This window comes from Tachypleus tridentatus, unplaced genomic scaffold (assembly GCF_004210375.1).
Source record: "Tachypleus tridentatus isolate NWPU-2018 unplaced genomic scaffold, ASM421037v1 Hic_cluster_2, whole genome shotgun sequence".
Taxonomy (NCBI): domain Eukaryota; kingdom Metazoa; phylum Arthropoda; class Merostomata; order Xiphosura; family Limulidae; genus Tachypleus; species Tachypleus tridentatus.
The window spans coordinates 60,906-85,091 of NW_027467782.1; the positions used below are offsets into that span (position 1 = coordinate 60,906).

General features: G+C 34.8%; 1 protein-coding gene across 1 annotated transcript in view; it reads right to left on the minus strand.

The window, feature by feature from the left end:
- Positions 1 to 24,186, minus strand: part of LOC143243260 (uncharacterized) — a 55,065-nt gene that overhangs the window by 13,818 nt on the left and 17,061 nt on the right. Inside the window, exons 3-7 of the mRNA XM_076487109.1 lie at positions 19,288 to 19,466; positions 18,608 to 18,766; positions 15,454 to 15,539; positions 14,862 to 15,063; positions 12,992 to 13,113 (exon numbers count right to left, since the gene is read on the minus strand). Of these exons, the coding sequence (XP_076343224.1) occupies positions 12,992 to 13,113; positions 14,862 to 15,063; positions 15,454 to 15,539; positions 18,608 to 18,766; positions 19,288 to 19,466 (748 nt within the window). The remainder of the gene's footprint in view (positions 1 to 12,991; positions 13,114 to 14,861; positions 15,064 to 15,453; positions 15,540 to 18,607; positions 18,767 to 19,287; positions 19,467 to 24,186) is intronic.

A 24,186-nucleotide genomic window follows, 5' to 3' on the forward strand; every position in this document is an offset into this window, starting at 1 on the left:
AGGGTTTATTTTGAGGGTAAAATATGATTCTGGTCCAATGTTTGTTGGTGAACTGACGATGAGCCCATCAATAATGATGGGAATTTTCGTGCAATTTTGCGCTACAGGGCAAGGGTGATGTCAAGCTTTCAGCAAGCCTTAATAGTACAAAGAGGAATGCTACGCATCTGAGTTCTCAAATTCAAGATGAAATCATCAATGTCTGTAATACTTATGTTCTTGATGCTTTGGTTAACAGGGTTAATGCTGCAAAGCGTTTCTCAATATTAGCTGATGAAACAACAGATATTTCAGGCATTGAACAGTTTTTGCTGTGTGTTAGATATTTACCTGCCAATGACAACGCTGTTGCAATGAGAGAAGATTTTTTGCGATTTATACCTGTTTATGATGTGACAGGCGGAAACTTGGCTGATGTTATCATAACCAATCTGACAAAATATGGTATTGACATGGCTTACCTGCGAGGACAAGGGTACGATGGTGCTACCTCTATGAGTGAGAAATTCAATGGTGTCCAGAAACATATAACTTATAAATTCCCACTTGCACCCTATGTACACTGCAGTGCCCATTCCTTAAACTGGCTTCTGATGCTAAAATTTCCTGTGAGAAACTGTATGGGGTAATTTCTAGCATTGAAAACTTTCTCAATACACCCAAACGATACCAACCCTCCCTTTGGCTACGCCCCTGATTCTTTCTTGAGACTTGGATTGTTGAAATAATTAAAAACTAATAATCAGACTAGTTTTAATTATTTTTTGTCATTTATGACACTAATCGGTTAAACTAAAGAACCTGAATAAACAGAAAATAATAATAAGTTATAAAAGTAATATTTTAATACTTGGCTAATTGGAATAATTAGAAACTGAAATTTCAGTTAGTATTATGAATGAATAAATATAAACTCAGGTGCTTTCAGAACCTGAAAGGGTGAACAGAGTAAAAAACATACCTAGAGTAACGTTGTTCACTCGTACACTTTCTTTATGTTATTCAAACTGTATTAAATGCTACTAGCAGAAACGCGGTTTTACGGGCAGCTATTTGTATCAGTAATTTACTAATTGAATTAATCACTGATGACGAGAAAACCCACTTGTAGAGAAAAATATATATATATATAAATGGTTGGTTTGGGGTGAGAATTGTTTTTTCATGTAGAGGAGCTATGTTTCTGTGGGCAACAGGCTTACGGAACCCTGCCTAAAATTAACCTTGTATTTCTTACTTTCTCCACGTCATCTTCACACAGATGTTTACTCTAAGCACTATAGAGGCTTGAGTGAATAAGATGGCTCTTTTGTCACCCAGAACCCTGTGCTGGGAACTATTGCAGATTATTATTTTATGTACTACATTTGCCAATAACATAATTATTTTTAACTTTACTTGTTGGCTTTGCCGTTGGAACTCGGCTGTAGTCTACATTCGATTTCTGCTGGAAATTTAAACTTTTATCTATGTTGAGCGACTTCGGATTGTTACTTTGTGTGGTCGCGATACTTCTAATCAGAACTTAACCCTGCAGGTCTTTCCTTTTTCTCAAAGGGTCAGCTTCCTTCACTGACCCGAGAATTCCGGATTCATTTCATTGATCCCAACAACCGCCAGTATGACGAACCATCCACTCGACAGCTAATCACGCAGGGTTTCCTGCGCCATCCGCCGCCGAGGACCGTCTGCCACCCGTCAGGCCCCCGGATACAGCCTGTACCCTAGGGGTAGGCTTCCTAACTCTATCTCCTGTACCCTGCCTCCATTCTTTCAGCTTAGAGAACACTAATTATTCTGACTAAACCCTTACTGTGGGAAGAGGATAGGGCATATCTCCAGCCTATCCTGCAACCCCAGTCAGCACAAAGTAAGTTATAGAAATTACTTACCTTAGTTTCCTTTTTCCCTGTTACTGTAGCATTTAGTTGCCTCTGGATTTCCTGTCGTGTGTTGATATCTTGTTGTATACATTTGGGGAACACGATACACAACTTCACATGTGCAGTCAAAATCACTATTTTTACGGTCCATGAGCCATTTGTCCAAGCACACCTACACATGTGAAATACACAAATACACTCGCTAACCAGGTTTGCACCTCCAGCGTTGGCTGGTCCGCCGTGGTTCCCTCCTCCATCGTCCACTTGACGTCACCGTGTGATGTTGCTTCGACATGGTAAATTTTTAAAATTTCAGATCTATTAATGCGCCTTTCGTTTCGATGATTTTCGACTCTTCCGGGGCTCATCTCTTATTGAATTCTTCTTTAGATAATCGATGTTTATCGATTTTTAGCCTGATCCTTGTGTTTGTTCTAATTCTTCTCATTACCACCGGAACACTTTCCTTTACGTTTTCATACACTGCGTTACACCTTGCGGACCATATCTGGTATTTAAATTCACTCAGCAAAAAGAAGAAGGAGAATTTTTAATTGGTCTTCACAGGTAGTGGGGTATTAAAGAGGACTGTAGCGTAACTTATCAAGCTCGTGTGGAAAATGCCGGATGAAGAGGAGCGAACAACGTTTCGACCTTCCTCGGTCATCGTCAGGTTCACAAAGAAAGAAAGAGGTAACTAACCGATAGCTGACCACATGTTTGAAAGGGGTTTGTGTAACTGAGTGCTTAAATGTTTGATTATATTTATTAATGTAGATATAAAGGTGTTTCTTTGTATTGGTTTATTTTGGGCTTGAGTTGTTGTATAAGAAAAGCTTCTTTAATTCTGCGTTTGTTTTCTTTATTTAGTATTTGGGTTTTTCTATGGTTATGTTGTGTTTATTTGATTTGCAGTGTTCGAAAACGTGTGAAGGTAAACACAACATAACCATAGAAAACTAATTAAAAAACAAACATAAACATTGTACCCTGGTGTTGGATGTTTGTATTGAGGCTGCTATTATATTTTGTTTCATGAATTTACATTTAATTTGTATTTTATCAAAGTTTGATATGATATGTAGGTTCGCGCTAATCTTCTTTATGTTTTTAGGTTTTCTAAATATCTGTATGTATATATGTATATATAAAAACAAGAACAAGGAAAGTGGTTGAGATATGGATATCTTAAGGAGTGGATTATATATCTGACATCGTCTATTTTTTGTGGAATTCACTCTCCATGGTATGTAGAATCATTTTGTTTTATTTTATTTTTACTTGCTTAATAAGAAGTCTGTAAATTTCTATTGTAGTTCGTCTGTATAGTGATTTATTAGGTTGTCTAGGAATAAATGTTATTTTTCAATTGCGAATTTTGGAAAAGTATAAATCAGTGTTGTAAAACATGCTTTAATCAAAGTAAGCACCATTTGTTTCAACTCACTTTTGCCAACGTGTAATGATGCTGTTTATTCCCCTGTTGTAGAAGTATCCTCTTTTGTATCTGCCTGGTTTTGAAAAAAATTGTTCAAAAATTTTTTAAAGTGCTTGAAGAAATGAAAATCTGTAGTGGGAAAGGTCTGGGGAGTAAGGTAGATGAGGCAGAACATTGATTCCCAATTCGTTACAATTTTTGCAACTATCTGTGCTCTGTCCACCAAGGATATCGAAACCCGGCTTATAGCGGTGTGAGTCCACAGACATACCGCTGAGCCACTGTAATAAACGAACTAATAATCTGATCCAAGTAACAGTTTTTCTTCTCGATTTATAAAAAAACAACAACTTACGTAACAGAAAAAAATGTAAATATTAAAACAAAATTAATTTTTATGAAGTTTAAATTCTGTGTTGTTAAAAACAACAAAACAAACAGCAACGAGAAGAAAATATAAAACTAGAGGGAAGGCAACTAGTCATCCTCACTCACCGCCAACACTTGGGCTACTCTTTTACCAACGAATTGTGGGATTGACCGTATATTACAACGCCCCCACGGCTGAAAGGGCGAGCATGTTTGGTGTGACAAGGATTCGAACCTGCGACTCTTGGCTTATGAGTCGAGTGCCTTAACCACCTGTCCATGCCGGGCCGGTAGTTTTTTCTTTTCTTTTTTCTAAAAGCTTTTACCAAAATGTGTAAATCCCTCCATTATGCACCACAAATATTTATAAGACAATCCAGTGTTGTTGGTTTTTTATTTACTCAAGTCATTTACATAAGTTGTATATACCAGCACAGGAACATGTTAAAACGTTATTTCGATGAGTTTGATCATATGTTTTTTAGCCTATCGTATGAGAGTTTCTAGAAGAAATAAGTATATTTGAAGTTCAACTGTTCATTTCAGTTGCCGAACGCCGCTGTAAACGATTGTCTATGTTCAGTGCCAAAGCTCAAATGACCAGCACGTGAAGTCTCAGTTAAATATGAAACATTCTACTCAGTCTATTGACTAGTAGTGGTATTGTTTGTTTTTTGTTGTTTGTATTTTTGAATTTCGCGGAAAGCTAAGCGAGGGCTACCTGCTCTAGTCGTCCCTAATTTAGCAGTTTAAGACTAAAAGAAAGGCAGTTAGTCATTACCACACATCTCCAACTCTTGAGCTACTCTTTTAACAACGAATAATGGGATTGACCGTCATATTATAACACTCAACGGTTGAAAGAGTGAGCATGTTTAATGCGACGGGGATTCGATTCCCCGACCCTCAGATTTTACGAGTCGAGCGCCATAACCACCTGGCCATGCCAGGCCCAGTGGTATTAAGCGAAAGGCCTCGTCAGCAATGTCGCGTCACATACTGTGCCTCTTTCTCCTTCTAAAATGTCATACAGAGCGATATGTGGCAAATGTGCACCAGTAATATCACGATGCAATATCACATAAAACTAGTAATTAGCAAATGGTGCATCGATAGAGTTATAGATCATCTGAATATTTATTAGCCAGACCTGGTGGTAGTGGTATTGTTTTCATTCCTGTATGTGGGAACATTATAATTCGAAAAGGATTTTCATTTTATTTTGGTTAAATTTTGTACGAAGATTGAGTATTTCTAAAGGACTAGTTGGTTAAACACTTGGTTAATATAAGTCAAAGATCAAGGTCACAATGACGCGCTCCCAAGTGGGACAGCAGTATGTCTGCGGACTGACACCGCTAGAAACCAGGTTTCTATACCCATTGTGGGCAGAACACAGATAGCCTAATATGTAGCTTTGTGTTTGATTACGAATAATCACGTCAATAACATTGATAATCAAACGTTTTTGTTATAATAGTAGCAATTGATATTTTGAAAAAGCTGTCCAACATGACCAGGTGGTTAGGCGCTCGACTCATAATCTGAGGATCGTGGGCTTGAATTCCTGTCACATCAAACATGCTCACACTTTCAGCTGTGTAACGTTATAATATGACGGTAAATTCTCACTATTCGTTGGTAAAAGAATAGCCCAAGATTTGGCGGTAGGTGGTGATGACTAGCTGCCTTCTCTCTAGTCTTACGATGCTGAATTAGTGTAAGATAGCTTTCGTTTTGCTCTGCGCGAAATTCCAAAACAAACAACAACAACAAAAAAAGACATTCACAACTTGAGGCATAAAGACGGCAAGGAATTGTTTGTTTATGTTTCAAATTGGCTGCTACAAAATGAAAAAAAGACTTCGGATCGGGAGTTACATTATGTAGTTTTGTTTATTTTGAGATACTATAATATGTTTTAAAATTTTTAAATTTTTTTTCTTTGTGAAAGTTTCTTGTCGAAGTAGATTTAGATTGTATTCATTATAATACAACGCCCTCTTAACTTATTTATTAATTGTACTCATTATAATACAATGCCCTCTTAACTTATTTATTAATTGTATTCATTATAATACAACGCCCTCTTAATTTATTTATTCGTTTTTTCATACAAGGTATGAATATAATAGTTTCGGGTGGCTAAACATATAACACTGATAAATAATTCAGTTTACTACTCAATGAATACACGAAAAGCACTTAGAAATATATACTTACCATAATTGTCTGTAATACATTTCAGTTGTATTCAGAAGTAGATTTCAATATATGTAGGTACCGTAACACAAAATTAGTGTTATTTTGTGATTTTGTATTTACGTATTTGAAACAATAAACATGCATCTATGAGAAATGTAATTTGAAGATGAATAAGGATTACCACGCTAAAAGAAAAATCGTATTTGTTTTCTCTCTCTCTCTCTTTTTTTACTACTTAGAAAATAAGAACGCTTGTGAGTGGTGGCGCCTATCGAGCATTGTAAAATTGTCGTTTGGTAATTTGATTTTTTCAGTACGAATAAAAGTGTTCGAGAAACGTAAATTGGTGCTGAATGTATAGAGGTCTTATTGAAAGAAAAGTAAATTCTGAAAGTGACTGCTCTTTAGAAAACATTAAAAAAGCCTTAACGTTTATTTGTTTTGAAACGAAAAGCCAAACAATGGACCACAGGCGCTATGTCCAATAATGGGTATTGCATATCGATTTTTATTGTTATAAGGCCATCGAAGTGGGTGCGGGGAGGGCGGTACGTTTAAGGGAACTTATTCCAAAAGGAGTAAATCTTTAAATGGGTTACTGATCATAATTATATATACTATGGACATTTTCCTTTTTTTGAAATACAGATCACATTGAATAACTTATTAAAAAAATAATAATAAAACATTATACCCTAAAAGTTACAGATTAAACGCTGTAAGCCAGTGAAATATTAGAAAATCGATAGACCTGAAATTGTTATAATAATTATTATTTCTTATGTGGCATAGAAGTACAATTACAGTGCTTTATTTGTTTGTTTGAATATAAAAAAATAACATTTCTACAATATTTAAAATTCTGAACACAAGTTGAATCAATACTGTAGTTGGCCCGGCATGCCCAAGTGATTAAGGCGTTCGACTCGTAAGCGGAGGGTCGCGGGTCTGAATCCCCGTCGCACCCATTATCAACATTCCCTTTCAGTCGTTGATGCGTTATAACATGACGGGCAATTCTACTATTCGTTGGTGAAAGAGTAGCCCAAGAGTTGACGGTGGGTGGTGATTACTGGCTGCCTTCCCTTCTAGTCTTACAGTGTTAAATTAGGGAAAGCTAACGCAGATAGCCCTCGTGTGGCTTTGCGCGAAATTCAAAACAAAGAAACCTATACATTTTATGTGGTATATGCAAAGTTGTATTTTAGATAATAAACATATCAGTATTTGTTAGGATAATTTAGAAAGCAGATTTCTTCAGGAGAGTTTTGATCTAAAAGATTTCCATGATTATAAGTTGGTAAAATAGGGGATACTGTAGAATAAAAACAATAACAAGTTAACGTTATTGTTATTCTTTTAGATATTTTGAGCTAGGATAAGAATATTTAAACACAAAGATGATAAGTAACACGATAATTTGAATGAAATTAACAATGCGTTATTTCTCTGTAAACATTTTCTGTGGTTAATCTTCAGGGGTCCCTGTAGACCCCGTCATAAAAATTGAGTTTATAAACATTTAAATAATAATAAAATATTATTTTGAAATAAACATTAACACTCAAAATCGTTTTCCTTATTAGTTAGTGAAGTTTGTTTTTAATTAAGCTACACAGTAGACCATTTATGCTCTGCTCACTATGAGTATCGAAATTCTAGCGTTGTAAGAAAATGGGGGACCTTTTATTAGTTAGTAACTTAACAGTGAATATTAGAACTTGTTTCTTTTCTACCACCTAAACTAAGTGTAACAATTTAAGACAAGCTAGCCGAATACTTAACTCAATAAACATGTACGTGCTTTCATCTGTCAGCGCAGATGTTTACATTTGGGGTCTGTAAAAACCTCGAAAGAAAAACTCACAGTTAAATATCTGTATTCATTGGCTTCGGAAAGCGAACGAAAATACACATAGAAACAATCGATTTTAAAGTGTGTTCTCCTTGTTACCATTTTATCACCTTGGGTTGTTTGTTTGTTTTTCAATAGCTATCTGAGCTAGCCGTTCCTAATTTGGCAGTGTAAGACTAAAGGGAAGACAACTAGTCATCACCACCCGCCGCCAACCCTCGGACTACTCTTTTACCAACGAATAATGGGATTGACCATAACATTATAACATCCCCACAGCTGAAAGGGCGAGCATGTTTGGTGCGACGGGATTCGAACCCGTGACCTTCAGATGACGAGTCGAACGCCTCAATCCACCTGGTCATGTCGGGCTAACTGTCACCTTGGAAGATATATTTTTTATAATTTCACAAGCAAGATTTATAATTATATTTTGTTAATTTCATATAATAATTCTTCTAACGAGCTATTTGTTTATATAGAAAGCTTTGTTACATTCCTCCATCTTAAGGATGTTTCTTTCTTTCTTGTAGACTCAGTTATATGTTAAGATATGCTACTATAATTTACTTTAAGGACTTTATTTCATGGTTATGATAATCGAATGTTATAATTTGAACTAGCTTGACGTATTTTCAACTTAAAGTATGATTAATGCTGTGAAAAGTATCGTAAGTTTCAAAATATTACTATTATTGTATTTGTATTTTCAAGTGTTAAATAGGCACAATATATATATAATTCCTTGTAACACTTGATGAAACGTTGATAATTGTTCTACCAATTATAATAGTAATCGAAATCAGAAATCACCATTTGTTCTCAGAGTGATTATCTGCTACACAGTTAAACATAGTGTACGAGTCCTAACCAAAATATTTTCTGTAAATGCACATTTTGTGTCTGAAGTTTACCTTTGGCAAACTTTAATCATATATATATATACACATACATACATAAACAAAACAAGATTCAGTCTAAACTATTATTATTATCATTGAATGACTATTGACCTTAAAATAGCTAATAGATATTAGGTTTCTTTAGTTTGTTTCCTGTATTGTATTTTAGACTTCAGATAACGTTAACAATGTTATGTATTATTAGTTAAATTACCTACAAAATATGTTTAAATCATAAATATTTTCGATATTTCTAACACAACAGTATTTCTGGACAGTAAATGTTAAGAACTTTAACAAAGCTGAGTTACTTTTTTCAACTTGAATATAAACAATAGAACACGTGTTTTAAGACACTGACTTTATTTCTAAACTACATAAATTGTTTCACATTTCTTGCTGTTTTTCTCTACAATATTAATTATGACTCGGAAAGTGACAATTTAATATACATCGCTAGCTCTCTAAAACTCTACCAGCTTCATCATTTAGAGAAAAAATATTATATTAAAGCAATGAATTTACAATATTTCAACACTAAACATCATACATAAACATCTGTTTGGACCTATAAAAATGTTCAAATGCAGGCTATTGCATTATAACAATATTGAAGGCTGACTGTTGATAATAAATAAATTTCAAATAGAAACTCGTACTTTATTTAACAAGGTTTTCATTTGAAATATGTTGATGTCTATGCACTTTGTAGAGGGTTAGTATTTATTCTATAAAAATATAGTATTTAAGATGTACGTGAAAAATTGGCTGTTTGGGTTTTGGGTTTGTGAAAAGTACCTATTAGAAAACCGTTCTGGACTTTAAATATTGTCGTTTCAGAACGTAATTTCTTTTGCTAGGAGCGGTAACAGTTATAATCACTTTTTCGTCTGCTTATCTTTTCTCTTTTTTTTTTGCTGTCTTCTTTTACACGTTCTTGTTCTAGAATGAAACATAGAATTGAAAACAATTATCGTAGACACTTTACAAAAAACAAAACAGTCATCTAATATTCCCAAAACTTCACAGTGAGTTATACTTAAATACTGAAGTGCTCGTGTTAGACTTACTGAATATGTATCCGTTTACTGTAAGTTTATCACACTTTATAAAAAATTATTTTACTCATGCTAATATAATTTTTTGGAAATATATTCTATAGAGAGCACTGTACAAATGTATATTATACACGTATATTTGGGTGTAGAAAAAACGAAACTTCCAATGTTTCTTCTGGTTTCCTGAAGATGGTTGATATCGTTTTCATCGAAACACGGACATTGTTTAACTAAAATTTTACCATGAACTTTATGCAATAAATTATTTTATAATTTTAAATATTCAAATACTCACGTGGCCGGGCACGGTTAAGGCGCTGGACTAGTAATCCCAAGGTCGCGGGTTCACACCTAATATGCTCGCTCTTTCAGCCCGGGAGCGTTATAATGTGACGGTCAATCTCGCTATTCGTTGGTAAAAGAGTAGTCCAAGAGTTGGCGGTGGGTGGTGATGACTAGCTGCTTTCCCTCTAGTCTTACACTGGTAAATTAGGAACGGCTAACGCAAATAACCCTCTAGTAGCTTTGCGCGAAATTAAAAACAAACAAACAATACTCACTTATTTTACGAAACCACTGCGCAAGGGTGGTCATAAAATATACTGAAAAGTTAACCGTTAGTTTTTTGGAAGAAACTTAATCTTCGCGCTGAATATCAATAAAAGCAGGTGAAAACTCCAGATATACTATTGACACACACACATAAACAGTATACCCACTATCAAATGGAGGAAATAAAACACACTGTTTATCAAAAGACTGACGTCTAAGTTCGAGAGGATTCAGTTGTAAGTATACTTTGCAAATAACAAACAATCAACTGCTAATAACTAAACTTAAATTACAATATTAAAGAAGAAAAACTATTATAATTCACGAACCTTTAGAAACAATAATAAGTTTTTGTTTTTTTAAATTTCGCGCAAAGCTACTCGAGAGCTATCTGTGTTAGCCGTCCCTAATTTAGCAGTGTAAGACTAGAGGGAAGGCAGCTAGTCACCACCCATGACCAACTCTTGGGCTACTCTTTTCCAACGAATAGTGGGATTGACCATCACATTATAACACCCCCACGGCTGAAAGGGCGAGCATGTTTGATGCGACGGAGATTCGAACATGCAACCCTCAGATTACGAGTCGAACGCCATGACCTACCTGGCCATGCCGGGCCTAATACATTAATTGAAACCTACATTCATTGTTTTCATTTTGCCTTTTTGGATGGTAAATAGTTCTTCCGTTTCACATCGATGCCTTTTAGATTTTGTATGTATCCTTTTTCAATCAAACTGTAGGCAGTGTCCAGAACTGTCTGGGAGAGGTCACGAGGAGTGACACTATTATTTCTCTCATCTGAAAGATTAGAATTGGAGAATGTTTGAATTTCTTCCAGCGTTATGGGATGTAACGGAAAACGAACTGAAAATATCAGAGTTACAATTATTTTGTAATCATGCAACATATTTTTACATTAGCTTTTCTCATGCAATTTCCAAATTAAAAAAAGGATCTTTAGACCCGTTAGAATTATGTGATAATGAATATCTATTTCACATTTCTCTTTTTTTCAAGTTAATAGGACATTGGTCGTAATGGTTTGTTTTGAATATTGCGCAAAGATACTTGAGAGTTGTCTGCGCTAGTTATCCATAATTTAACAGTGAAAGAATAGTCACCGCCACCCACAGTCAACTCTTGGGCTATCCTTTTACTCACGAATAATGGAATTAACCGTCACATTATAACACACCCACGCCTGAAAGGACGAGCATGCTTAATAGGACGAAGATTCAAACCCATGACTTTAAGAGTGCAAGTCAAGTGCCTTAACCAACTGCCCATACCAGACCTCACTGATCATACATTAGTTCACATTATGTAGTTAATATATTCTATTTCGATACTCTAGTTTAAGAAAAATACTAATTTATTATCACCGAGACAATACCATCTTTCAGAAACTACCGAGAATATGAAACCTACACGTTCAGAAAAAAAAACCCACCCCAACAACAAACAAGTTCATTGTATTGATTAGGCATGTATTAAGTTAATTCTTTATTGGTTTTATATTTTTAGTTTAATGATGAAGATAGAAACAAAGTGTTTTATTAACTTTCTAACGCTTCGCATGCCTACGTACAAACAAAAAATAGTTGGATGTCATTCTACAAATCGAAAAGAGCACAGAAAGCTGAAGTTGTGGCCCGGCATGGCCAGGTGGGTTAAAGCGTTCGACTCGTAATCTGAAGGTTGCATGTTCAAATTTTCGTCGCACCAAATAAGCTCGTTCTTTCAGTCGTGGGGGCGTTACAATGTGACGATCAATCCCACTATTCGCTGGTAAAAGAGTAGCCCAAGAGTTGGCGGTGGATGGCGATGACTAGCTGCCTTCTCTCTAGTCTTAAACTGCTAAATTAGGGACGGCTAGCGCAGATAGCCCTCGAGTAGCTTTGCGCGAAATTAAAAACAAATAAAAAAGCTAACGTTGTGGCTGTTTCAAGAAGAGACTCCAGAAGGTCATTAAATTAAAAAACAAATAAAAAAGCTACCGTTGTGGTTGTTTCAAGAAGAGACTCCAGAAGATCATTAAATTAAAAACAAATAAAAAAGCTACCGTTGTGGTTGTTTCAAGAAGAGACTCCAGAAAGTCATTAAATTAAAAACAAATAAAAAAGCTAACGTTGTGGTTGTTTCAAGAAGAGACTCCAGAAGGTCATTAAATTAAAAACAAATAAAAAAGCTACCGTTGTGGCTGTTTCAAGAAGAGACTCCAGAAGGTCATTAAATTAAAAACAAATAAAAAAGATACCGTTGTGGTTGTTTCAAGAAGAGACGCCAGAAGATCATTAAATTAAAAACAAATAAAAAAGCTAACGTTGTGGTTGTTTCAAGAAGAGACTCCAGAAGATCATTAAATTAAAAACAAATAAAAAAGCTAACGTTGTGGTTGTTTCAAGAAGAGACTTCAGAAAGTCATTAAATTTCCGTTAATATATTTAGTTGCGAAAGAAAAAGTTACTTCAATTTCATTACCTTTACATTCTTTATGACTGAGGTTAGTCCCACAGAAGGACAACGGTAAGCATACGGACTTAGAACACTAAAATCCGGGGGTTTGTTATCTGGGGTAAACCTAGCAAATATCCCAACGTGACTTTACTATAGAACAGATTGAGTGAGGTAATTTTGTTGTTACTAATAGCACTTTATTTCTGCTACAAACATCAGAGGTCAGTCATGCTTTACCATAATAGAAAACAATTTTTTTCTTTTCTTACCCTTTTATTGTCGTAAGAGCATTCTCTTCCAATTCGCCTAATCATCATAGTATCCGATCTTTCGAAAAAACTGCTTAGCCACGTCACGAACAGAGGAGCTACAACAGTTGGTATATGGTAACCTGTCGAACGATGAAGAAATGCATTGATGCTTTGAACTTACTGAAAAAAATATTATATTCTTAGATATAAAAGATTATTGAATTACTAAGCCTTATGTTTTTACACTGACTATAAACGTGAACCATTTCAAATCTACACAATGTGTTGGTTATCTGTGATCTACCCACCATGAGCATCAAAACCCGATTGCTAGCGTTGCAGGTCCGCATTCCAAGTACTAGAAACGATGGTTTGCAATATAAAAATATATCTTTGAGAAAATATTAGAATGGCCATATATTTGATAAGTAGTAAAGATTAATAATACATTTACTAGTCTAAACAGGACATGGACTAATTGTTGTCTTCTGAGAATTTATGGTTCGCGTCCCATTGTTTTGCAATTTGAAGCTGTATGTGTACTGTTCGATCAGAAAAGAGTAGTCTAAAAGTCGACGGTGTGTGCTATTGACTAACTACCTTTCTTTTAGTGTACCAGTTTAAAATTAGGTATGGCTTGAGCAGAGAGCCATTATGTAGCTTTGTGCGAAAATCATAAACAAACGAAGTAAACATAATTCGCCCATTCTTGTGTGTGTGTGTTTTTCTTATAGCAAAGCCACATTGAATATCTGCTGAGCCCACCGAGTGGAATCGAACCCCTGATTTTAACGTTGTAAATACGTAGGCTTACTGCTGTACTAGCGGGGGTCCCATTTTTGTATTTCTATTAATACAAGTCATCAACTCCTTTTACAAATTTTAATCATTATCTGATATGATAATTTATAGTTGAACTATTAAAGTCCTAATAAGTATTAAAATTGAACCTCCTTCTAGCGTACATGTGTGATATTGTGGTCTTTGTGTAAGTAAGGTATAACAGCATATTTCGTTAGGAAATAAGGAAGTAAAATGTAATGCATTGCTTTCTTCAGAATAGACTGCTATATAATTGAATTTCTATTATATTCTCTTAAGGATCAACTCAAAATGTTAGGAAGAGACGTTCTATTAAAATCTATTTTAAAAAAATACGAATCCCTAGATCACGAGTTATTTCGGAAGATGGGCCTTTCTTCATCAGAAGCAGACTGATAAGGAAAGGTCCACCCGTAGAAAGAGTTATGGTTATGAAGTTTTGAATTTTTGTCTTCGTTCGAGTTTAAAATATCAATTTCTTTGTAACATCGTTCTCAGACACTTCTATCAACTACATTCAGCATAGGTTTGTACGTAAATTACACTATGTAACAAAGTTTTACTTTTTCTTGTTCCTGGGCAGAAAGTGCTATTTTCCAATTGCTTATGCCTAAAGTAAATGGGAAAGACCTATTTTTCTCTTCAAACTTTGCTTTTGTGATCTGGGAGCGTATAACAAAAACATGATGGAAGACTATATTTCGGGCTGATATGTGAAAGTGATTTATATTACAGTCGCAAATCTCGAAAACTACTCACTTCTAAACATTTTTGTTCATTTTATATAACTTTAGTATAAATACATGTAAATCTTGAATTCATATGTTGTGCAAATTTGCCTGTTTTACATAGAAAATAGGTTAATTTCTAAATTTCATTATCCAGGTCACTAACGCAAAGTTTGAAGAGAATAATGGTCATTTTCTGTACTTTTACAACATAAGCAATTAAGAAATAACACATACTATCTAGGAACAAAATTTGTGTTGCATAGTGTTATTTGTGTTACATTGTGTTATTATTCTATGACATGATTCTAAGATTTAACTTGTGATACTTCTATCACCTTTAGGTTTAAACTCGGTAACTAAAATGTGACCGATGTCCTTCCACCAAATAGATTCTGAACACACAATATGGCGATGCGTGGCTGCTGATGGGAGGGTCATGACCTTTAGATGAGCTTGTGCCACATCTCGGACATCAGAAACACAAAAATGCACCTTGGGAATCAACTGAAATGGCCCCTCGAATAATTTTTGCACGATCTGAAAGATGTGTGAGAAAGGAAAAAAAAAACTCAATTTTTTTCTACTTTCTTCCATCTGCTAAAAGAGTCATACACCTGTGGTTAATATTATCATAAGTATTAAATTATATTTTGGTGTTTCATTACTCATACTCGTTGTAAATATCATCAAGAAAAAACGAAACCGTGTGTAATGTTTATCACGAAAGACGCTAAGCAAACTGAGATTCATGATGCTGCTGATAGAGTTTCTTATTATGAAATGCTGTAGCGATGACGAAAATTAATTATTCTATGGTAGACAAACAGGGGTTATTATGGGGCACATTCCTCTAGCTCTGTTACATTACGTCGCAAGTTTTACTTCTTATTATGAAATGCTGTAACAAACAATAATATTATCATTTACCTCTATGTTCCTGCTGGGGAAGTCACACACCAAGGGACCCAAAACCAGACCTGGGTTGATAACAGCAAGTTCGAACTTCTTTTTTTCTGTAAATTATATTTGGTAAAATCAAACTTTTGTTTAATTATTACACTCACGTAGTGTAAAGTGGTATAGAGTTTGTATGTTGTCTTTAATGTCCGTGCATCTGGACAATAGCCTTTCAGTGTAAACTACTCCTTCATAAGGCTCTCATGTTCAGAGCACACATTGTTACGCTTAACTACACTTTAAACCTTTTAACAAAACACATAGTGTAAAGTGGAATAAAGTTTTTACGTTTTTCAGGTAACATATATTTTGGAAAATTCAGAAAATGTTAGGCTCTTTTAAAACTATCTATCGTCTGCTTAATTACCTTGAAATAATTAATTGACATATATTTTTGTGTGTATTAAAAGAGATAAGATGATTTCTACAGTATTTCGTATTGCAGAAGTATAGTAAAATATATAATTCAATGCCTTAAAATAACTGTTTTTAATTTAAGTTAAAAGATATTTCATGTTAAGTCCACTCAGTTTCCCTTCTAGCACACAACACATTAGTTACTCTGCTGTTTGGGGCCTTACATTTGTTAAGATCACTGGTGTTTCTATATAAAGAGGGTTAAGTAAGATCTGCCAAAACTACATCCAATCATGTTGTCTTTGATGTCCGTGCATCTGGACAATAGCCTTTCAGTGTAGTTTTCACTGCAAAATACTCCTTCACAAGGCTCTCATGTTCAAAGCACACTCCTTAACAGTGCATGCTTTTCATTAGTCACTTAGAGTACCTCGCTTTCTTTTTCAACAGTCCGACTGCAATAAAATAAAATAAAAGTGTTAAGAACTACATCTGGTGACTTTACTGTGTATAGCATAGCATGCATATCTCAAGACGACGAGAAGCCCACATGAAGTAATTATAAACTATTCTCGTTTCCAGGTACCTCTTCAATATTTTACATAATGTTGTTGGGAGCATGTGGATGACTTTTGCTAGTAATCTCTGTGCTCATAAATTCTCATTTGTTATAAGTTGCCACATGCTGCTTACCATGACTAAGAAATGACTTGTTGTAGGTCTTTACTGGGTTGTGCTGGTACTCAAACTGGTAATTATTATCCACTCCTGGTATAATTGTACTTTAATGTGTTTTAGAAGTAAAGACTTGAAATAATTAATTATACGTTAGAATGTTGTATTATAGAAACTTACAGTAAGTATAGGTTATGGTGTTTTGTTAAAAGGGTTTAAAGTGTAGTTATACGTATCAATGTTTCATTACATAAATACACAGTACTTACACATTAGTATGTCTTATTATAACGACACATTGTAATTACTTGCTAGTATGAATTGTTGTAAGAACAAAAAGAAAATATGTTTTTAACCATAAAAATATTCTTGAGAGTTATTGCTTGCGAATTTTGTTGATACTGTTCTGTCAACAAACAAGACGTAAAGTGTTTTGAAAGATGTTAGATATTATAATATCAATATAATTTTAGGGCTACATCATATTGTTATGACGACTGTACTTCTGTCTTTTTTTTAAATGACCGAGTTCTAGTTACTATCAGGTCATCCCTTAAGTAATGTCAGGTTTTAGGTTCAGAAAAAGAGAAAGGATTTCAAATGCTTTTAATGTTATTTAATCAATAATGTATGTTCCATTATTATTAATTACTTCCTGCCAATAATTCACAAGCTTCTGAATGCCACTTCTTTAAAATTCTTGGGGCTTGCAGGAAAACAATGTAGAGAGGGTAGTTTTGACATCTTCATTGTTCCAAGTTCTTTTCTAACAAGATAGTTCTGCAAACTTCGGAACAGATGATAACCAGATGGGGTAATGTCTGGAGAATAAGGAGGATGTGGAAGTTTCTCCCAGTCTACCTCTTGAATCTTTGCAGATGTGATCCTTGTTGTATGGGGCTGTGCATTATCCTGGTGTAACACAACACTTTTATGATTGATCAAAGTAGGCCTCTTTTCTTTCAGTGCAACATTCAAGCGTTCTAACTCTTGACAGTAGAAGTTGGACATAATCTTTACATTGAGTGGCAGCAACTCAAAATGGATCACAACAACAATATCCCACCAAGCGCTTAACAAGACTTTCCTAGGGCGGTGGTCAATTTTGGACTGTTTTTAGCCAGTTTACATTGTTTCTGGCACTTAACATTTTTTATAAGATATCAATTTTTCATCTCCAGTCATTAACGTGTCTAAAAAAGGTGAGTTACTCTCAAGAGAGTTCAGAAAAGTGCAAATGTCCACTATCGCTCTAAGATTGGCTTCTGTCAAGTCATGGGGATCCATTTTCCAAGTTTTGACACCTTTCAAGCTGTTGCAGATGACGTGAACTGTTGAATGGGTTGAATGAAGCTTCTGTGTTAGTTCTTCAACTGTTACAGCCCAACCTTCATCAAGTGCAGCCAACAGCAAGTCATCATTAAACTCAACAGGACGACCTGAACGTGGCGCATCACTTAAGCTGTAGTCACCTAATTTGAACTTCTGAAACCACCTTCGACATTTTCTTTCATTGAGAGTCTCCTTACCATAAACACCTTGAATGTTTCGTGTAGTTCCTGCCATACTATTGTCTTTTTTTTAAACTCATAAAGCATTATATGCCTAATGTGCTCCTCAGACACATCCATCTTCATAAAGGTTTATTTAATTAATGATCTGAAAAAGTGGGGTTAGGTTAGTTCCTTTTATTTGTCTGAACATTTTTATACACGTCCTACTACATATTTTAGTCATTAAAGCTTTCTACAAAGACAGAAATGATGATGCACTTTCTGTATTAAATTTTCGGACATTATTTATGGTATGATCTGATAGACGATGTTGTTACCACAACTCTACTTGTCTTTAAACGACCAACCTTTATTTATACGCAATACTATTACGAAAACTTTCACCTTTTTAACAATCAAGTTCCAGTTAGATTATATTGTTACAACAACTTTTAAAATAAAAAAAAGACTGCTTCATATAAATAACATATGTTATTCATCTTGCTGTATCCTAAAATAAACATAATGTTATTATTGTTTTTTCCTTTCAAATTACGATATTATACAACTTACACAGGTCGTAATATGGTTCACCTGACCTGGTAATTCTCTAACGAAGTCCCACGCTGCTCTTTCTACCAGTGTGATGGTTTTGGCGCCAATCTCAAGACCCGGTGAATCAACGTGACTCCAGTCTGCTTCATTGTATAAATATTTTTTCTCTTCACCCATAAATGTTGGTTCTGTAGAGCTGTGATCTGTCATGGGTTAATTAAGAAAATGACTTTAACATTCAGCTAAATATTTAATATTTAATCTCATATTTCGTGAAGTCGTGTGGCATCGTGATTCTTGTTGAAATTGTGATTTCTGAATACATATTATACTTATTTAGGATTATAACAATGAAAAAAATATGTTCCTACTAGTTTGCGACCACTGTCTTGCGGTCTGGGACAGCTGGAAAAAGTCGAAACCTTATTCAAAACAAACGAATAAACGTGTAAATTCACTCGATTTTTACAAAGTAGCGCATTTTTCAAAATGATTTTGTTTCCATCAACTACAGAAAGTTTTATTTGTGTTTCAATGAAAATCTCAGATGAGAAAAAAAACTCACCCTCCTTTTTTTTATTGCAACAGCAAGCCAACTGTGTAAATTGAAGGATATATTCATTACGTTACATTAAATTCGAGTTACTACTAAAGTATTGGCTATGTAATTCAGTTGACACAGAGATTAATGCAAGAAAAACACACCTTAAGACAGTTTTCCTACCGTGAATGGCGCTTAGTGAACTCGTTAGTACGACCCTTTTCACTCCGCCGTCGTCTGCGCATGCTTGGAGAATCCGTTTTGTACACTGCACATCAAGCTTGGGGTAATCATTGTTGAGGGATGCAAACTCCAGAACGTTGGTTGCGTCATGGATGACGTACCTGCAACCCTTTACTGCACTAAATAATAATAATAAAACATATTGCTAATCAAAGCTAGTGTTAAGTTCATTAAGTGTTAAGTTTAAATAATATTTATTAAGTATAAATTACTTCGGACGAGTCTCTGATTTATGTGAATTACGTATTACTCTTTTAATTAATCGGAAATACTAAATCTATGATATTTGCTAACAAGATTAATACACACGATTTTCGTTTTGAACACAGATACATTTTAATATATAGACAAAAACACAAAAACAATACAATTTATAATAACAATTTTTTACTAATAGTTGTAACAAATGATGGTTTATGTACAAGAGTTTCACAGACTTACAGACCATTACTATTCTTATATCCGGTCTAAAACTGAACATTTTGTCGACGATCCAGATACACAGTGAACAAATTAACCTCGGAACTGGAACTTTTAATCCGAGCAACACTTGTTGCGCACGTGAGCTAAAGGTTAACTCAGTGATTTAGGCATAGTTCTTTTTCCAACTACTGATGTCCCCCGCAAGTACAGCGGTAAGTCTACGAATTTACAACTCTAAAATCAGGGGTTTCGATTCCCGCTGTGGACTCTGCATCATGTGGCTTTGCTATAAGGAAAAACACTTCAACTCCTGTTTAGATGAAAGACAAGTAGTCTGCCAGTTGTATCACACTCCGCCAGTAGGGCTTTGTCTGACTCATCGAACCAAGTAACGAGAGTGATACCACTTTTATAGTGTTCACTGGCTCGAACCCTGAACCCCTCAATGTACAATTCAACACAGTGACAATTAGGTCACGCCCAGCTATTTCACAACGCTAGAAAAATTCAACTAGGTTACTTTAATATCCAGTATTTCCTCTTACTCTGTATTTTTTCTTTTATCTTATTAAGCTGTCACTATTTTATAGACGCTGTACATCGGAGGAAATTAAAAAAAAATAAAAGATTGCTTTGTACAAAGACTTAAACAAAACACTAATGATGTAAAGCTGACGTTTCAGTCTCATACTGTGGAACTCCCCAAGTTGTCATCATATTTCCTAACCAAACATATAAACGAAACACTGAAGGTTTGGCATGACCTGGTGATTTTGGTACCAGACTCATGATTTGCGGATCGCGGGATCGAAAGCTATCGCCAAGCATGTCGACCCCTTTTCAGCCGTAAGGGAACGATAACGAGCAATAAATCTCGCTATTAATTAGCAAAGAGTATCCCAACGGTTGGAGACCCGGCATGGCCAAATGGTTAGGGCGCTAGACTAGCTGCCTTCCCTCTAGTTTTACACTGCTAAATTAGGGGCGGCTAGCGAAGGTAGCCCTCGTGTAACTTTGCACGAAATTCAAAAAACTACAAACAAATCCCAAGAGTTGGCGATGGGTGTCATTGACTCTTTGTTTTCTTTATAGGCTATCACTTCAAAGTTAGAGTCGGCCCTGAAATTTAACAAAATAAACAGAAACAAAGTATTATGCTCATTGAGTATTAACATTTTCAAAGCCTCTTGGGGCCTGGCATGGTCAGGTGGTTAAGGCACTCGACTTTTAATCTGATAGTCGCGTGTTCGAATCCGCGTCGCACCAATCATCAACATGCTCGCCCTTTCAGCAGTGAGGGCGTTATTATGTGACGGCCAACCCAACTATTCGTTGGTAAAAGAGTAACCCAAGAGTTGGCGGTGGGTGGTGATGACTAGCTGCCTTCCCTCTAGTCTTACACTGTTAAATTAGAGACAGCTAGCGTAGACAGCCCTTGTGTAGCTTTGCGCGAAATTTAAAACCAAAAACAAACAATCAAAGCCTCTTTGCTTAGTTTACAACATAATAGGAAGTTGTAAAGTTACAAATCTAGGTAGCTTGCCAGTTACGTTGCATGGCCTACACCGTACTGTTGGGTGCTATATAGATTAAGCAGCAAATTATCACATTGGCTGGACATATTCCTAAAACATATTTAAAGAGCACTGAATTTCTGTATATATGCAAAATTGACTGATTACTTGTTGTGTAGGGTAGTGACTGAAGCCATCCATATAAATTCAAGATACATCCATAAGTCAGTTATGGCCTACGAAACTTTTAAAGTCAACGAGGCCACAGTAGGCAACCCTATACAAGAAACATTTCTTTTACCAAAGATCGTTTCTAATTCACAAACATCTGTCATAACAGTAGTAATTAGGAAACACGGTTATCCTCTAGGAAGAACTGAACCACTGCTTATGTGTAGACAGATAATCGAAGTCAATAAAAACTTCGATAATGGTTATAATTTGATAAAGAACATTAAACATGACATACACCAGCCCAAAAGAAGTTGGAAAATCGCTTTTCTAAGATGCAAACAAAATGAGCACTATGTAACCAGTGTTTAAGGCATAAATTGTGGACAGTGAATAAATAGAAAGTAGTGACGCAGTCTAACGAAACAGATTTTCTCTTTTCTGAACTGAGGGTACAATGAATATCCTATGACGCACATCCCGTGAAAGCCCCTATAATGGATGTGGATAATTTTATTATGGCAGAGATTGGATCTCTTCATTCATCCTGAATAGCGAATAAAACTGAAAATGATTCTAAATAATGTTAATATCTACATTACATTTGTAAACCTTATCAATGAGGATTAACCCAATAAAATAGTCTACCAAGCACGTTTATTTGTACTGTCCAAAATTAGTTTGAAGAGCACAAAAGTAGTTTTATTTATTCTACTGGCTAATGAAGATAATTTGAGATACTTTTATGATCCTTGAACTAATTACAAACGTTTTACAATTTAAAGAAGTTTGAACACTGCAGTTACTGCCGTAACTTATGAACTAACAACAGACCGTATTATTCTACAGTCAAACAAGACAAAACCTGGTATTTTGTGGTATTAATCGTCTCGAATGTTAGACCAACACATGTCAGGTTGGGGTCCTAATAAAGTGGCCAATCATCGTTCACAAAGATTGATTTGTAATTAACATGAAGGTCATCCATGTTTGGTTTTGTTTACGACTTTATGTCAATGTCACATGTTAATCTTGCGCCAATTTTAATAAGAATTTTAAGTGTCATAGGTCATCTCTAGGCCAGGGATCAAAGTTCCATTTTTCCATGGTAATCAGAGGACTTATTCGAACCAAAAGATGAAATCTTTCCGACTTGTAGAAACTAAAACTATTAAATATGAAAGTCTTATCAACTGGCTTTATGAAGTTTTTGATTTAGTTTTGTATTTATGTTTAAAGAATTACCACCACGGGGCTTGAAATAATATTTTTTGTTTTAAATAATGCATGGGTGATCTCACATAATCTCATCCACATCGAGATCAAACATATCGGTAACAAGCGATGTATAGTTTCAACAACGACCGAATAAAACAGATGGTGGTAATCAAGAAATTAAAATTATTCTCAATTATTATTTATCAACGATAAAAAATATTTAAACATTAAATTAATTGAAATATCACAGGTGTCGTTTTGGAAGTGTGAGGCGTGAATCGCTAAATATATTTTGTTGTCTTGGTATCGTTAATCACGAGTGTTACGTCCATTTTGTATAACATTACCTGGTAGTCTCTAAAATCAAACGTAAAAATTTTGTCATAGGATATCCATACTTTATGATGTGTGGAAATTAGTTACGTAGATGAATGTCTTTGGGTTCAACACTTGAACCATTTTTATATATCAACTACAATGAAAGATAAGTAAGAGAGAACAAATATTCAGGATTATTTGTTTTGATGATTTAACAGTCGTGAACCTTAATCACAACTCGATAATATAACTTCAGTTTCTTCTTTTTTGTGTTGAAATTCTTGGTCAACTTTATGGATCGGGCAGTATTTCATCTCCATTATTATTTTTCCCAAACTTCCGCTTCCTTCAACTGGTAGACCGGCATGGCCAAGCATGTTAAGGCTTTCGACTCGTAATCCGACATTTAAAACAAACAAACAAAACCTTCAACAGGTTCTCTAATCTTGTTGTAAGTTGGAAACAAATTATTAACGTTTATTCCTTATCATCTTATATTGTTTTTGAAACGTTTCCAAGCTGTGATCTGAAGTTCACAGACGCTTCTGGTGGTTGAAAGGCACAAGCTAATAATACCTTAAATCTTCCAATTCACAATTAGTTACTTGACAAAGAACTCTTGGAAATTTAATTCTTGCATTAAAAATACTCACTAGAGGAAGCACTATATACGTAAATTGGATTTAAATTTTCAATTAGCTGGGAAAAAGCAAAATGTTCAAAGAAATTAGGGATATCATCATAACAAAATTTTAATCTGTAATATATGAGAAAAATGCTATTTACTTTAAAAGACATGGCATACTTTACTTTGAAAATTACATATAATAACCTACTTCGAAAATAATAAACTTCGTAAGTTAAATTATGTTCTGTGAGGTCAACATAATGATTATTTAAATAATTTCATAACATTTGCTTCAAATTAGCTGCCTTATCGTAAGGCTCATGTTGATGATATTGGAAAGTGTGATATAAACACTTCATTAAACGTCCACAGAAACATATTAGATAACAAAAAATTCTACCAACGACTAAGTTAATCTCTGACGCATCAAAAAAGCAGGATTCCTTTTTAAAAGTTTATTATTTATAATCTATTTTATAAAAGGTAAAAATAATGAAGCACGAATATCTCTCTTTAGTTTTGGGAGTTATTTTTAAAAATAATCTTGAATAGTTTGTCAAAAAAGGG